This window comes from Lactuca sativa, chromosome 1 (genome assembly GCF_002870075.4).
Source record: "Lactuca sativa cultivar Salinas chromosome 1, Lsat_Salinas_v11, whole genome shotgun sequence".
Taxonomy (NCBI): domain Eukaryota; kingdom Viridiplantae; phylum Streptophyta; class Magnoliopsida; order Asterales; family Asteraceae; genus Lactuca; species Lactuca sativa.
The window spans coordinates 149,822,047-149,839,452 of record NC_056623.2 but is presented as its reverse complement, the minus strand read 5'-3'; the positions used below and the strand labels follow the sequence as shown (position 1 = coordinate 149,839,452).

At 36.1% G+C, this 17,406-nt stretch overlaps 1 protein-coding gene across 1 annotated transcript; it reads left to right on the top strand.

The window, feature by feature from the left end:
- LOC111915684 (putative disease resistance RPP13-like protein 1) lies at nucleotides 1-5,229 on the top strand. Its single transcript, XM_023911319.3, has 2 exons — nucleotides 1-3,918; nucleotides 4,983-5,229. Exon 1 carries the CDS (start codon nucleotides 173-175, stop codon nucleotides 3,911-3,913), a length of 3,741 nt encoding a protein of 1,246 aa, XP_023767087.2. The 5' UTR covers nucleotides 1-172; the 3' UTR covers nucleotides 3,914-3,918; nucleotides 4,983-5,229.
- Nucleotides 5,230-17,406: the final 12,177 nt, after the last annotated feature.

The following is a 17,406-nucleotide window of genomic DNA, read 5'->3' as shown; positions in this document are numbered from 1 at the left end:
AGAAGAAAGAAGAAAGGACGGACCCGATCAAGGATAACTATGGACCCATGTTGAGTGAGTTCCACCACTAATATCTTATCCGCCCACCATTTTCTCTCATCTGCAAATTCTAATCTCTTGAAATCAAAGCCCTCAAGCAAAAGAACCGAATCTTTCCTTTCTCCGAATTCCAATGGCTGAAATCGTTGTTAGCGCCGTCATCACCGTGCTGTGTGAGAAACTGATCTCTGGTGACTTGATGAAGCTTGCTCGATCCGAAGGAATCGATTCTCAGCTGAAGAAATGGAAGAAAAACCTGCCCATGATCCAAGCCGTGCTCGCTGATGCAACCCAGAAGCAAATACAAGAGAGAGCTGTTCAACTGTGGGTGAACGATCTCCATCATTTGGCTTACGACATTGACGATGTACTCGACGATTTGGCCACCGAAGCTCTGCGACGCAAGTTGAATCAAGAAACTCTAGCCAGCACCAGCACTAGTAAGGTATTGAAGCTCGTCCCAAAATGCTGTACTAATTTCACTCCTCGCAACATTATGTATGGTCAGCAGATGAGTTCTAAGCTAGAAGAGATCACCATCAAATTGCGTGATCTTGTTGACCAGAAAAATGATTTGGGTTTGAATGTGAATGTTGAAAGTTCAAATATAACAGAGAGACGGTTGGAGCAAACTTCACTGGTCGATGAGTCCAAAATCATGGGTCGGGAAGGGGATAAAGAGAAATTGTTGGGAAAGTTGTTGGGAAATGAAGGATGTGACCAGAATGTTAGCGTAGTGTCCATAGTTGGAATGGGTGGAATAGGCAAAACTACTCTTGCCAAACTTTTATACAACGAGCAGAAAGTGAAAGATCACTTTGAAGTCAGGGCATGGGTTTGTGTTTCTGAAGAGTGCGATGTGTTTAAGATTAGCAAGGCTATCTTTCAAGCAGTAACAGGTCAAAACAAAGATTTTGCTAATCTTGATCTGCTTCATGTGGCCCTCAAAGAAGAACTTTCAAAGAAAAGGTTCCTACTTGTTCTAGATGATGTCTGGAACGAAGACGACAGTAAGTGGGAACAAATACAAAGTCCTCTTCTTGTAGGGGCACCTGGAAGTAGAATTATTGTCACAACCCGGAGTACTCGAGTTGCATCAGTGATGGACTCGCAACAAACTTACCCTTTAGGACTTTTGTCAAATGAAGATGCTCTGTCGTTATTTGCTCAACACGCGTTAGGAGAAAAAAACTTTGACAAACATCCAACACTTAAGTTGTTTGGTGAAGGTATGGTTCAGAAATGTGGTAGATTGCCTTTGGCTTTGACAGCACTTGGGAGGGTCTTGAAGGGAAATCGAAATGGCGATAAATGGGAGGAGTTGTTGAAGAGTGAGATATGGGATATTGATGATGGAAATAAGATTCTTCCGGCTCTAAAACTAAGCTACTATCATCTCCCTCCACATCTCAAGCAGTTGTTTGCATATTGCTCCTTAATTCCAAAGGACTACGTGTTTCACAAGAACAAGTTAGTCCTATTGTGGGTGGCAGAAGGATTTTTGTCCCAATCAAAAGGAAACAAGTCAATGGAGAATTTAGGTCATGAGTATTTTGAAGAGTTAAAGTCAAGGTCCTTTTTTCAACAGTCAACGAATGACATGTTAGGATATACAATGCATGACCTGATGAATGACTTGGCTACAAGTGTTGTAGGAGAGTTTTCCTTTAGATTGGATGGTGAGGTGGATATATCTGACATGAATGAAACTTCTGATAAGTTTCGTCATCTTTCACTTGTAGGTCGAGGATCTGGATCATATAGAAAGTTTATTGAATTACAAAGAGCTAAATACTTGAGAACTTTCTTAGTCATGTCAGATGGTTGGGAGGATGGCTCTTTGGACAAGGTTCTTCTTGAACTACAATTCCTGAGGGTGCTAAGTGTCGTGGGCTTGGATGACATGTACGGAGATAGTGAGATAATCAGGAAGGTACCAGAATCCATTGGTAATCTCAAGCATCTACGGTACATTAATTTTTCTTACACCAGAATCACATGTTTGCCTGAAGAAGTGAGTGAGCTTTATAATCTACAGACCTTGTTGGTTCATTGTTGTGGTGAGTTGTCTAGCTTGCCAAAAAATTTTGCAAAGTTAATAAACCTACGACATCTTGATATAAGTTATACTCCAAAATTGAACAAGATGCCCTTGGGGATCGGTGGGTTGAGGAGTCTACAAACTCTAACCAAGGTCATTATTGAAGAAGGTAATGGGTTCAAAATATCCGATTTTAAGGGCCTAACAGATCTTCAAGGCCAACTGTACATTATGGGGTTAGAAAAAGTGATAAATCCAGTAGAAGCAAAGGATACCAAGTTACATCAAAAGAAAGGTCTTGATGTTTTGGAGCTGGAATGGAGTTATGTGTTTGATGATTCTCGGAATGAGATGATTGAATATGAAGTACTTAAAGAACTAAGGCCTCATCCTAAGTTAAAAAATCTCAAGATTTTCAATAACAGCGGAATGCGATTTCCTACTTGGGTTGGCGATCCCTCCTTTGATCAGTTAACAGAGCTTACATTAAGTGGTTGTAGAAGTACACATCTACCAACACTTGGATGTCTAGGGTGTCTTAAGAAATTGATTGTTGAAAGTATGAATGAGGTGCAGACCGTGGGTTTTGAGTTCCTTGCACCTCCTAATTCTAATCTTGGCATTCCATTTCCATCCCTTGAATGTCTGACATTTTATGATATGAAAGGCTGGCAGAGATGGTCAATGAATAGTGGTGATGGACATGGAGCTCCTAGATCATTTCCTTGTCTTCATGAGATCTGTATAGCCAATTGTCCAGAACTAGCTGAAGTTTCAATCGGATTGATACCTTCACTTCGGGTTTTATATATACGAAATTGTTCCAATGCAGTGTTAAGAAGCTTGGTTGGTTTGTCCTCATCACTTGTTGAATTAAAATTGTTAAATGTCAAAGGACTAACTCAACTACATGGAGAAGATTTAATGCATCTTAGGGCACTTGAACATCTACATATCAACAGATGTGATGAACTGAGATACTTGTGGGAACGAGAATCAGAGGCATGCAAGAGTCTTGTGAGTTTACAGAAGTTGGAAGTATGGAATTGTAAAAACTTGGTTTCAACAGCCGAGAAAGAGGCTAATATTGGGATCAGCATGGAATCACTTAAATCTGTGGAATTTCATAACTGTGAGACATTGGAGAGTTACAATTGTCCAAATAGTGTTGAGAAATTGGTGATCTGGCATTGTGATTCAGTGACATCTTTGACCTTCTCAGCAGTGCAGGAGCACCCATCCCCTCTCACTGAATTGATAGTCGGTGATTGTGATAACATACAATTACAACCCAAACCCATTCCAGCAAAAGACATCAGTTTGTCTCGTTTGACATCTCTTCAGATCTGTTGGTGCAAGAATCTAAAGTCATTTCCTCATGAGCAATTTCAAAGTCTCACATCTTTGGAAGAAATGTGGATATATGATTGTCCAAGTATGGACTACTCCTTTCCTTGTGGTGTGTGGCCTCCTAATTTAAGCAAATTAGTGATTGGTGGCTTAAATAAGCCCATGTCAGAGTGGGGCCCCCAGAATTTTCCAGCCTCACTAGTTGAATTAGAGTTATCTGGCAAAAATTCAGGAGTGGTTTCATTTGCAGTGGCAGACGATGTGGGGAATACTTGTACTACTCCTTCATCATCATCAACTTTTCTTCTTCCACCATCTCTTGTTTATCTAGATCTTGATGGTTTTAAGGATGTGGAATCATTTTCAGAGGTCTTACAACACCTCCCCTGCCTTAAAACACTTGAAATTTTGAATTGCCCAAAGCTTGGAGATCTTAAGGCCATTTACGACCCATCAAATGTGACAATAACAGTGTTGAAGTAGAAAAGGTTCGTCATCTCCTTTCCCATCATCTGTGTCTCTTACATAAGAGTGGTTATTCATTTCAATAATGTTATTATAATCATTGTTCCTAACAAACATGAAAGAGGGTTCTACAGCTTGTATCCCAAAGTATTACGGCCTCCACAACTATTTTTTTTTTTTTTTGTTAAATGTTCCATATAAAGTAAGATTTCAATTTCTGTGTATTTTTTTTTTTTTTATTTTCAATAAGTATCCCAAAGTATTAGGAACATTAATTTTGAGACTTGTTTGTTTTGGTTTGTTGATAATACAATTTTTATACTGAACTAACAATCAAAACTTGTTCAAAAATAAGAGAAAACTATAACTGCAGTAGTTGAATAGCTTTTCGGTTTTTGTAGAACGTTTACCATTAACTTGCTATGTATATTTGTTGCAACCGTAATATTTTATCTTCATTGCACCACTTCTTTGTGTATTCCTTTTCGTTGTCATGTTGTAGTTTTCGTTAATCTTGGCTTCGAGTGAACTTGTGCATTGTTGAATGAATTACTAGAAAACATAACAAAATTGTTTACAATTTGCACTTTTTCCAGAAACTTTGACCTTTTATTTGGTCATCAATTCAGAAATTTTGACCTTTTACGTCAAACCTGTTGGCTTTGAGATGTTGATTTTGGTAATATTTTTGAAAATCAGGGCCATCTTAATCCCTTTGTAACCTTTGTTGTATAACTTCAGATTTCTTTACAAATTTGTATCGGTTTCTAGGTTATTAAGATTCCATTTGACACTAAAACCTTTTCTGTTTTGGTAAAATAAAAAAAATATGGTCAAACTCTGTATAGCATGACTAATTGTCATTTTGTGTGGCTATTCCCAGTATAATTGATCAGTATGTTAAGGAAGATGTAAGTCTACACACTATAAACCTGTGCAAATATCATGACATCATATTTGTTGTCATTAGTGATTGATTATAGAGATTGTTTATGAAATCATATTAGAATATTCCATATTATTATGTGATCTTGGCATGTTTCTATAAATTATGAGTTATTCTTAGGAAGTTGCTCAATTTCTACAGGTGCACGTTGGACCAAGGCAGTCTACACGATGTCAGTGAGGCAAATCAGCTAAATATGCACAGGGATGGACGTTGAAAAAAGTTATAAGACAATCAAGGGTTCGAGTAAATACCAAATACAAATTCCATATTTGGGATGAATGGTGGATGAACTGTTGTATAGGTTCAGTGAATTGTACTTAGATATAGTAATTATCAAACATAGTTTGTTTTGGAATTTTAATTAAAAGTAGTTTATAAAAAAAAATCCACAGTACAAGAAATGGTTATCTTTATATAGAAATAAACAATAATAAATTACAAAATTAGTCATTTTGGTATACGAGATTTATAGGGTTTAGTCTACAAATAAACTCATTTGCCCTTACTTCCGTGAAAGTTGGAGCAAGGCTATCTATAGCCTTTTTAATTTGTCCCATCATCTTTCTATTTTTTATATGATATTATCTTTCTATTAATTATATGATGCAAAAAAATATTAAGTTAAATCATAGAGAAATTAAATATCCACGTCCTTTTTGTTAGAGTAAATCACACAAATGGTTCCTATGGTTTGGGGTTATTTGCACGTTAGGTCCCTAATATACTATTTTTCCTTTGGTTTTTTAATTTATTTAAATAAATACATCCCATCACCACTTCCACCTCATCTTACCTTATATTATATACCCCATTTTATTTAAATAAATTAAAAAATCAAAGGCAAAATAGTGTTTTTAGGTTAGACAAGGGACCACGCACGCAACAAAAACAAATTGTAGGACCTTTCGAGTTAAAAAAACTAAGTTAGGCACCAAACGTACAAATTATCCCAAACCATAGGGACCATTCGTGTAATTTACTCTTGTTGTTACTACATATCTCTATTTTATATAAAATAATTACATGTGAAATGTATTAATTATCTCTTAGTCTATTCTTTTGATTTTTCTTTATTTTATATAAAATAATGATACGTAAAATGCATTAATTATCTCTTAGTCTATTCTTTTGATTTTTATATTTGTGTAGGTGGAGACAAAAGGTAAGAACATATTTGGTTTCTCTAGATCATATTATCACCTTAAAAAAATTAATGAACTAATTTATCCTTATTTCAGCGAAATTTTTGATAATGTTCTTCATTTAATTTGTTATTTTTAAACACGTTTAGTATTTTTTTATGTATTTAACAATAACATTAAATAAAATCAATATATTAAAATACATTAAATTAATATTGGGGATTAAAATTAAACAAATTAATTAGTAAAAAAAAAAAGGCTTTGAGGTTCTTTTTTAACGATTAATCTAATCTACTCATGTACAACACACAAATCTAAAAAAATTAGTATAATAAAAGTGGTTGCTATAATTGACTCAAAAAACTATCTTAAAAAGTGTAAAATTTTGAGGTTTATTCTTAAACATAATCTCTAAACAAGCTTTCAACAAGGGTTTCATGTTGATCACTGAGGGTTTCATGTTGATTTGGGGAACTCGAAAAAAGTGTTGCACAAAGTATGGTACCGAGGGGAATACCACCCCGTGGTGGTGTGGTACCACTCGCATGCATCTCCTTTTCTCGACTTTGCTTTGTGTAAACAATCGAATCCCCCACCACATGTGTTTATCTATTTTCATATTTAGTATTGATTTCACTCTTATATTTTGTTTCTCTCTTCGTCTAGCACTTTTTTTAGTTAATGAAAGGTTTAATTGTTGTTCTTTATTTTCTTTAATTATCTTATTAAAAATGGTGTGGGAAGTTTGATGTAACGTCCTTTTTTCTAATTAATATTTAAATATTTAGAAAATCATTTTTAAATCATAAGTTGCAAAAAGTCGGAAATTATAACCTCCATAAAAATCATGCCAAATTTAAACTTTTAAAAACATTTCGAATACCAATAGTTATTACAAATTTGTTTTCAAAATAGTTTCATATCAGAGTATCCCAGAAATCCAAATCAAATTATGAGGAAGTGTACGGTCACGCCTCTGTTGTACCTAAACCAATAATCGATAAATGTAAGCTCGAAGGCATAGTGAGTTACCCCCAAAATACCAACCTCATACAACCATAAACATATCATATAGCAAACACAGAACAACATGCATCTCGAGTCTACGGTGTGACTGGTCCGCCCGCATCGGGCCTTCAGTCCACCTGGCCCACTCTCTGAGTCTATAGTATGACTGGACCGCCCGCACCGGGCCTTCAGTATTTCTAGCCCACTCTCTGAGCCTTGGCACGTCTTGACTGCCCTCTTAGGGCCTTCAGTGTAACCGGACCGCTCGTCGGGCCTTCAGCCTGACTATGTGCCCTCTTGGGCCTACATTCTATCCGGTCCGCCCCGGGTATGTTGGCCTACAGCACGAAGCAGGACCCGCCTCAACCCAATGCCAATACCAATCAAACAATCATGTGAACATAACTATCATATGCTAGCATGTATATAACAGATAATCATACCGATCTAACGGATCACTAACAAAGCAGCCATCCTATAACCAGGATATAGACCTAACCGGTCACTAACATGATCATCCTATATTCCAGGATACCGACCTAAATTAGGTCACTAAACATAATATCATCCTAACTACCAGGATGCATATCTGGCAAATCAATAAACATTTCAAGCAAATACCCGGATACAAATCCGATAAAGGGCCGACCTTGGTGCCTTAGACCCTGTTGATATAGCGAGGATAACTCACCTCGAATGCAGACGCTTCCTGAATGAAATCCTTAGCTGCTGCCTTGTCCACTTCCTGAGCTATCAATACCGATCAATATACCTAATTAGCAATTGGGTCCCGTACCATAATCCTTAATCCATGCATGGGGTAAAATGATCATTCTACCCCTGGCCCATTATGATCCAAAACTAAGGGCCAACCCAAGACAAAACGCAACACTAGGTAGGCTTTCCAAGCCCACCATTGGCCCACAAATGGCCCAATTTGCTAAACTGGACCCAATACCTCTAATAGGCCTTACCCTAAGCCCAAACATCTTCTTGGCCCACACTATTTGACTTCTTATGACCCACTAAGGCCCAAAAAACCAAAATACCCTGCATGACCCAAACCGAGACCCAAACCTCGCAAGGCCCATATTTGAGGAGTATGCTGGGCGTACTCCTATGTACGCTACGCGTACAAGAAAAATGGTGCGTATACTAGGCATACCTGCATGTACGCTCAACGTACTCCCCTGTTAAGTCACTTCGCATTAAGTGCTTAATAATCTAATCCAGAAGCTACAATCACAGATCCAAGTCCTTTTCAATGTCTTAATCCATAGAGTCACTTTGCATGACCCTAATAAGCCCAAACTCCAAAATACCATTCCATTCTCAAAGAAATGATCTTAACTCATGCATGAATCCAATAAGGCATTCAAAATGGCAACTTTCTGCCTTAGGGACTCATTTTGAACTGAGAGTGGCAACTCTAAATCCAGAAATAGGATTTGAACCACAAAGTTCTATAGTTGGGACCAAAATGACTTCAAAACCACACTACTCTAGATCTGAGCATTCTTGAGGAAAATTATGAACTTTATACCTCCAAAGAATCTCAAATGATGATGCCATTCCTGATCTATGAGCTCAAACTTCCCAAGTCCTTCTTTGCCAACTTCTTCTTTCCTCTTCGAAGCTTAAAAACACCAAGATGGCCTCTCAAGATCAAGATCACAAAAGAATGAAGGGATGAGACATTCTAGGGTTTTTCTGAGGTTGGGGAGGCTGATAAGGGGCTAGGGTTCAAGCCCTCATGTTCTTTATATAGTGATTGACCCTAAAACTAGGGTTTAGTGCCACCGAGCGTACGCTGGACGTACATCTCGTACGTTGGGCGTACGTGTCCAACACTCGCGACCATTTAACCTTCTACGTTGGGCGTACCCCAGCTTATGCTCGACATACTCACCCAGTTGCAACCTTTTCATGCTTGGTCCTTTCTTGCCACTTCCTTCCAAATCCATGGCCAAAAGTGACATAATTAAAATCCGAGGGATGAATTTGAAGCTACTTGAAAAATGGGATGTTAGAGAAATAAGGTCTCATAGTCATTGTTTACAAAATATTGACAAATTTAAGTACTTAGAGGCGGTTAAGCAATCATAATATCAAAAGAATAGTTCAAGTAACCACACAATACTTTGGCCTTATAAAATTCCAAGTCATATTCTAAGTCTCCATTTGATATTATCATATTAATACATTTCAAAACATAGGCTAGTCATTGTGAATGCTAGTGAGTAATACCGGTATTTCACACCTTTAATATTAAAGGAGTTTGCACAATCCAATGACTAATAAAAAAAACCCAAAAATCATTTGAAAAAATTTGTTGAAACATGAAAAAATTGTATTTCCAAACCATTAAGTCTTTAGCCTTAAAATCATAAGTCTTTAATCATGAAATCATAAGTCTGTAAGTTTTCACTCATACACAAATTAGAATAATATTTACTCGTTGAAAAATCATAATTCATTTATCATTAGTAAACCACAAGTCATTTAAAGCAAATTCATAAGTCGTTAACCGTCATTTAGTTATAATCAAAGTATCATCACTACAGTCATAATCAAATGTCATCATTAATATCATAATCACAATATCATCATTAGGGTCATAATGAAAATATCGTACGTAATTAGTAATTAAAGGATTGTAAATGAGCCGAACAAACACAAACGAGGGTTGTTCATATATGTTTGTTTAATTTAGTCGAACAAACGAACAAACACGGAAGAGTTTTCTTGTTCATGTTAATAAACATGCTAAATGAACATAAAGGAATAGATATAAACAAAAGTAATTGAACAAATATGAACATACACAAACATATAATATAGTAATGTAATCCAACACAATTTAATATATATGAACATAAAAAGAACTTAAATGAAAGAACATAAACAAAAAACAAACAACATACACAAACGTGCACGAACATAATTGAACGAACAAGACTATATTTCATGTTCGTTCGTTTAACCAAACGAACAAGAATTTTTGTTCATATTTGTTCATTTATTAAATAAGTGAACATAAATGAACTTCTCGCAGAACGGTTCATGAATAGTCTATTGCACGTTCAGTTCGTTTATAGTGCTAGTTGTTAGAGTCATAAAAGATTAGATGCAATGTAATATACTTCTAACCCTTTGCCAAGTAAATATCATATTTCCAAACTCACACATCATCAAGTTATGAAGTGAGAAGTGTCTCATAACGTCATTTTAAGAAAGTATACAAATGATGTGTCATGTCCTACCTAAACATTATAGTATAACCTCGTAGTCATAACTAGGATATATTCCCACTCACATATCCATATACAAGGTAGTTAGCCTTACAAACAAGTGACAAAGCTCCTAGAGTACCATCACTAAGTCATTTGACACTTTTGGTCGTACATCAACATTATCATCATTTTCCATGGACGTTTAGGTTGGAAAAACTCCTATCATCATTCTCCAAGTCAAACTCATATATCCAACCACACACATCATCTATTTATAAAGTGAGATGTGTTCTTACAACGTAATTTTGAGAGATTATCCGAATAATGTAGCATGTCCTAACTAAAGATTATAGTGGAACCCCACAGTCAATAACTAGGACATGTGCCCACTTACATATCCATATACAAGGTAGCTACCCATACTTGCAAGTGAGGAAGCGTCTAGAGTACCTTCACTATGTCATTTGAAAATTTTGGTCATACATCATCATTATCATCATTCTCCATGGACATTAAGGTTGGATAAACTCATCCCATTCCCATCTTAGCATGAATACATATATGTGCACATAGTAATGAGAAAGATAATTCTAAACTCATAGTAGTCATTACGTCTTCAAAACATAGTTTAGAATATATAAGTTCATGTATATAGACATAGATACATATTATATTCCATATAGCAAGCAAGTTTGCAGAAACACTTAGTAATTATTCATATCATACAGACATCATTTATTTTCATAAGGACATGTACTTTGTAATTACTCACCTTAGTCTAAATTTATCCTTCTTCACTTTCAAGGTATGTAGAAGTTTCTAACACACCCTTTCTCTTCAAGAATGATATAGTAACTCAAGGGTCACTGAATAGCATCAAAAAGTGTATCAACACTTTATTAAGTAGTCCATTAAGTCCCCTATTAATATGTTAATCATAAATATTAAATTTTATTATTTCAGAATCTTCCGGCAAAATTGGTGCATGGTTTCGAATATATATGCAAAAGTAATGAGCAAAAAAATTTTAGTGGCAAGACTACGCTCCCAAGCCTGCCTAGGCCTTCATTTGGCCCGCCAGGGGTCATATAGGTCAACCCGAGCTTATGTTAAATGGCTTAGAAATGCTACAAAAAATGTGATGGTTTACTTCTTTAGGCATTGTACTTTGCTCATATGATCTCTAAACCCTACCAAGCTTCATTTGAAACCATTTCAATGATTTACATGCTTTAATAACTTTACTACATATGATTTAACACTATCATAATATCCTTAATACCATTGGATCATGGATTAAACCAAGATTGTAACACTATGTTTCCAAAAAGAAAAAAAGATCTATTTTTTCCCAAATAGAATCTAATAATAAAATATCATTTATAAAAATCATTCCTTCTAGTTTTACATAAAGCATTGACATTGAGAATAAATAGCCAAAGACTTTGAATTTTCAATAGTTTCAAATTTGTAATGTGAATGTTGTTGCTATCAATTTGGGGTCTTCTCTAATTGTCTTGAAAAAAATATTAATAAGGGGTAAGAGAAAACACTTAGTGAGTCAACACAACAATCACTCATTATATTAATCATAAACCTCCAAATAGGTTCACATAGCATATGAATCCTAATATATATTGGACACACTAATAAGGATTAATCACATATATGTGTCATGGTCAAAGCAAGACTAATCACACCATTTGTCATGATTGCATTACCTCTAAATGATTCCTTGAAGGATACCCTACATTAGTTCATACCTTTCACCTATATCTATATATGAAGATTGATCACACTAGCGACATGATCATCTTCCCCCAACTAATTTTGTGAAGGATATTATCACTTACTCTATCCCTTTAACCTATACCTATATATGAAGACAGATCACACTAGCATCATGATCGTCTTCCCCCAACTAATTTTGTAAAGGATAACCTTAGTTAGTCCATTCCTTTAACCTACTCCACTCTACCGAAGGGGGTATCCATGGAAAATATTACACATAAACAAGCAAAGCTAACTTAATAAATGAGTTAGTGTAACTCAAATGATCAATTACTTGAACAACTAACTGCAATTCAACTAGAGAGTAGGCACGCTAAGCACACATTAACCTATAACACTATTTTTGATTAATGAATATGGAATCTAATACCTAGATCCTTCATTAATCTCGTTTATAATTTTATAACAATGAAAATGGGTATAGCTTATATAAAGTTATACTTAATTGAAAGTACAACTAATTTGATTAACGAATGAATCAGAAAACAAGCATAACCTCAACGCTTAATTCTTTTCTTGTTGGTTCCTTCTAGTGCTTCAGGTCTTCACTATTGATAATTAAGAACAAGAAATCAAATCATGACAGAATAAGATCTCAAGGTGAAATAGGGAGAGAGAGAGAGAGAGAGAGAGAGAGAGAGATTTCAGAAAAAAAATGTGTTCGAAATAAGGACCTTCAGGCTGCTATTTATAGCCACCAAATTTTGGCTACCGTACGCTTAGAAGGGGAAGCGTTGTGTCCATGCAAGGTGTTAATTTTTATGCCATGCATCATTCATCTGTTGTCATGTGTCCCTGTGTGTGACACATCTACGCTAACGCATGGAAGAGGGACACATCGTGTCCATGTGGCCATTTTTTGATCTTATCTTCTTTTAGTTAAAACTTCCTCATACGAAATTGGATGTTGACATGGAAGAGGACCTGAAGAGTACTACAATTCCATCATCATCATTATCATCATTATCATCATCATCATCATCGTCGTCGTCGTCTTTTCTTCTTCCACAATCTTCTGTTTATCTAATGCTAGATGGTTTTATGGATGTGGAATCATTTTCAAAGGTCTTACTACATCTTCCCTACCTTAAAAGACTTAATATTGTGTAACATCCGTTTTCCAAGGTATTTCAATTCATGGCTCAAAATATTTAATCTTTGCAGTTATGGTCCTTACGTTGGGCATACATGAAGTGGACATCGGGGATAAGTCATTAAAATGGAACACGGAGTTCATGTAGTACATTGGGCGTACATGATGTGTACGTAGGGCGTACTCAAGCTGATCTCAAAACCCTAAATTTTAGGGTTGAGATCCTATTTAAGCAACTTAAGTCCCTTGAGGTCTCTTCATGTTCAGCCTCCACTTCCCTCCGATTTTTCATTTCGAAACCCTATCTACTTTATGAAGACCTTGAGCATTTTGAGTGAGTTTTTTTTTTGTGGTTGTTAAGAATGAATCCACTAAATAAGCATTGGTGAGCTTGGAGCTTGAAGATCCAGAACTTCCATTCCATTTGCAAGCCTCTAAAGGTATAAAACTTGAAACTTTATGATTCCTTGGTTTAGATCTAGGTTAGCGTAGAGTTTTTCATGATTTTGGTCCGATGGTTTTAGTTATTGTGAGTCAAAGCTACTCCTAAACTTGCGATTGTCATATCTTGCTATTTCTAAGGATTTTAAGTCATAAAAATGGGATCTTGATGGTTGCTAAGGATCCAAGGTGTAATTAACCCCGCCATACAAACAAGTATAGATCACACGGCAGCTAGCATTCTATATAAATGAATAATGGACCGGAATTGGTGCCTTCGACACATGGATATAGTGAGAAAACTTACCTCACAGATAGATGAGAAACCAGAAATAGCATGTTGTTCCAAAATCAACTCTACCGGTCACCTTTGTAAATACAGCAACCAAAACTCAGAATATAGATCAAAACACCCAAAATACCCCAAGGTTAACCTTGGCCAAAATCTAGGTCAAAGTCAACCGAGTCAATCGGGTCAACTCGGTGAGTATGTTGGGCGTAGTCAACATGTACATGAGGCATACTGAATGTTTGAATAAGCCACAAAGGGCTGACACATACACGCATCGTACCCTTTGGTATGCCCAACATACGTGGATGTCACCATCTCAACCTATTAAGTTCTTAATCCTTAAGCTCTTCCATCCAAAATCCAGATCTAGACACAAAAAGGTGTTCTTAACCATATAGTTTCCAACTTTATGGTTTTGCATGGCTAATAAGACCTTAACATCAAACGCCCTAGCTTCTTGACCCATTAAGAGAACCTATATCATGCATGGGAAGAAAATAATGTCCAAGATCATATTTTTATGACTTAAAACACCCTAAAACATCTGAAAGGACAACTCAAACATCTTGGAGTATTCCATACTCACAAGGATCACAATTTAGGACAAATAGGTGCCAAAATTAAGCTAAAACTAGATCTAAATGAAATACTGATCAAGGTTCGAGCTTTATACCTCCAGAAGGCACACAAGCGAGTGTAGATGTCGGATCCAAGGCCTTAAGTGAAACACATCAACTTCGAAGCTCTTCCTTCGGCATCAAGAGTAACCTAATGGCATCAAAAAGACACTACATGCTTCAAGATGCACTCAAACACTTTAGGGTTTTGAAATGAGGTCAATGAGGAATAGAGACTAGAGTTAAGGAGGGGTATGGGGCTGTAATGATGCTTAAACTGGGTCCAAACCCTAAAATTTAGGGTTTGCACTCTGGCCACGTACGCCCAACGTACACAAGCATGTCCAAATAATTACGAAATTGCCATTAGGGATTAGTTTTTAAAATCATTCAAAAACCAAGGGTCAAATTGAAAATACCTGGAAACCAAGATGTTTCAACTCTCCCCCACTTAAACTAGACTTCGTCGTCGAAGTCTGCCACCACGAATAAATCAGGGTAGTCCTCACGCATCTCCGCCTCAGTATCCCACATCTATTCGGAATCCCTCTGATCCTGCCACTGGAGCTTGACGAGAGACACTTCTTTGTTGCGTAGGGCCTTGGTCTTCCTATCCAAGATCTCCACTGGTCTCTCCATAAATTCAAGCATTTATCCACGTAAGTATCATCCAAAGGAACAACTGCAAACTCATTGGTCACATAAAAAGGGATTAGGGTTTTGAGATAATGCTTTGGGGACAATTGAGGCTGGTAATGAGAGAAACCTTTGGGCATATGGTGCTTAAAGGGTCCAAACCCTAAAATTTAGGGTTTGCCTCTGGCTTAGGTACTCCCAATATACTAGGGGGGAAAGACCCATGTCGAACGTTTGCCATGCTACGCCCAACGTACTAGGCCAGTCATAAAATAAATAAACACTTTATATTTTAGGAAATTTACCTGAAAATCAGGCGTTACACCTCCTCGGGTGGGGTGATATTGGTTCCTCTGGTTTTGAGATTTCAATCGCTGGAATTTCTACTTGATATATTTTCTCGGATTCACCGGTAGTTTTTGGCTTAGGATTTTTGGTTCCCTTAGGATTTAAGCAGGGACTCTTCCTTGGCGGGATTTTCTAATTCCCACTATGGTTAGTAGAAGACGAGAAGTTTATGCCATTATGTTAGTCATTTATAGAACTATTATTTAAACGATTGTTTTGACAAAAATAACAATAAAAGAATAATGGTTTATAAGTCCATGAAGTACTTTTAATCGAATACAACATGGTTTAATTATCAAAACATAATATGTTAATACCTTCATCAATATTTCATACATAAATTATGTTACATCATTCATTACCGTTGAAATTTTAATAAAAACACCATACATATTTCTTACAACGTCCTAAAGTTCATAATTAAGTTTAGATAATCCTAAATCATTTATGATTTTTGAAATTCTATCTAAATTTGACATGACTACATAACTCTTGTCTACTTTATCACCCTTCCGCTACAATCGTAATACATCACTTTGCTTACTGCGACCCTCCAGATGAGTCCCTGGCTTGAAATAGTTGCTCAACTTTTTCCTCCAAAAGTCGGTTGCTCTCTTCCAGTCTATGGGCCAATGAGAGATTTATCTTATTTTGACTTTCTGCTGCTTTAACCCTCACATCTAGATGCATCACTCGACTGTGATAGTAGTCCATGTGCTAGTGGAGGTTCAGTTGTGAGTTGGTCATCTTCCCAATTTTCTTCGATCTTAGACATTCTGGTTCACTTTTGTGTCATCTCGCCATGATTGGTCCTTGCCTCATCACTTAACTGTCACATTTTTCCACTCAGGTGATCCATTTTTTCGCTAGTGCATCAATGCCGGAGGAAGTTGGAGGTTCAATCCCCAAGGTTTGTCCCTTCTTTTTGGCTTCTGCTTGATGCCATTGTTCCACCCAAGTATTGACTTTGCTGCATGAGTAAGAGAAATGGTTATTTAGTCCTTGGGGTCAGGAATGGATATTCTTGCAGTGCGTTTGAGGCGGCGTCAAACATTTTGACATGTGAACGATTGGGGGAAATATCATTCGTCACTTCGTCACTAACAATCTCCATTTCTTGATTCTCCTCTTTCGGATCTTCCTTCGGCTCTTCTTCCATATCATTTTCCCTATCTGAGATCGGTACATCTTCAGCTACTGGAATTTGGTCTTGAACAGTTGGTAAATCCGGAAAGTATGGGTCCCCTGCAAATATTGGTGGGCGTGGGCCGGGGGATTGATGATTCGCCATAATTCATCCATCTAATTAGAGAAATAACTTTTAATAATTAAAGAATAATTATATTAAAAAATAATTACCATATTAATATTTGTAAAATTTAATTTCTTAATTCACCAAGTTTTTAGTCTATCAATTACGTCATTTAAGTGAAATAATTCATAAGGCGCGATCATAATAAAACTTAGGTGCGCAACCTAGGTCTAGTTGTGATAAAGCCTATGTATTATAAAACCTATTTGGGTAATTGACCTAAATTCTTGCGTTTTAAGTTGTTATGTATTTTCTTTAAAGTTTCAAATTTAATTTTCACAGAACTTATAAATATATATAAATTAATATTATTTATTAATCGATGCTTTGTGACATTTTTGTATTTGTAGGATAAAGGTCTACTTAATCTTATACGAATAATCCCTAAACTATAGTTGTATTTTCGTAAGAAAATACTGAGTTCTTTATAGTTATTAGCTCTGATACCAATCTATCACACCCCGACAAATGGCGGAAAATGTCGGAGTCGCAACGTTAAAAATTAGATCACAGTCAACCACGTATGTTGAACATTTAATGTATGATAATTAATATATTACAGACTTTTAATTTGGAAACGGAAACATTATAATACTTTAAACATTAACGAAAAGAAAAACATGTCACTATTATTTATAAGGAATGAAAT

Coding starts and splice junctions, on each gene's coding strand:
- LOC111915684 (XM_023911319.3), top strand. CDS start 173: ATGGCTGAAATCGTTGTTAGCGCCGTCATCACCGTGCTGTGTGAGAAA.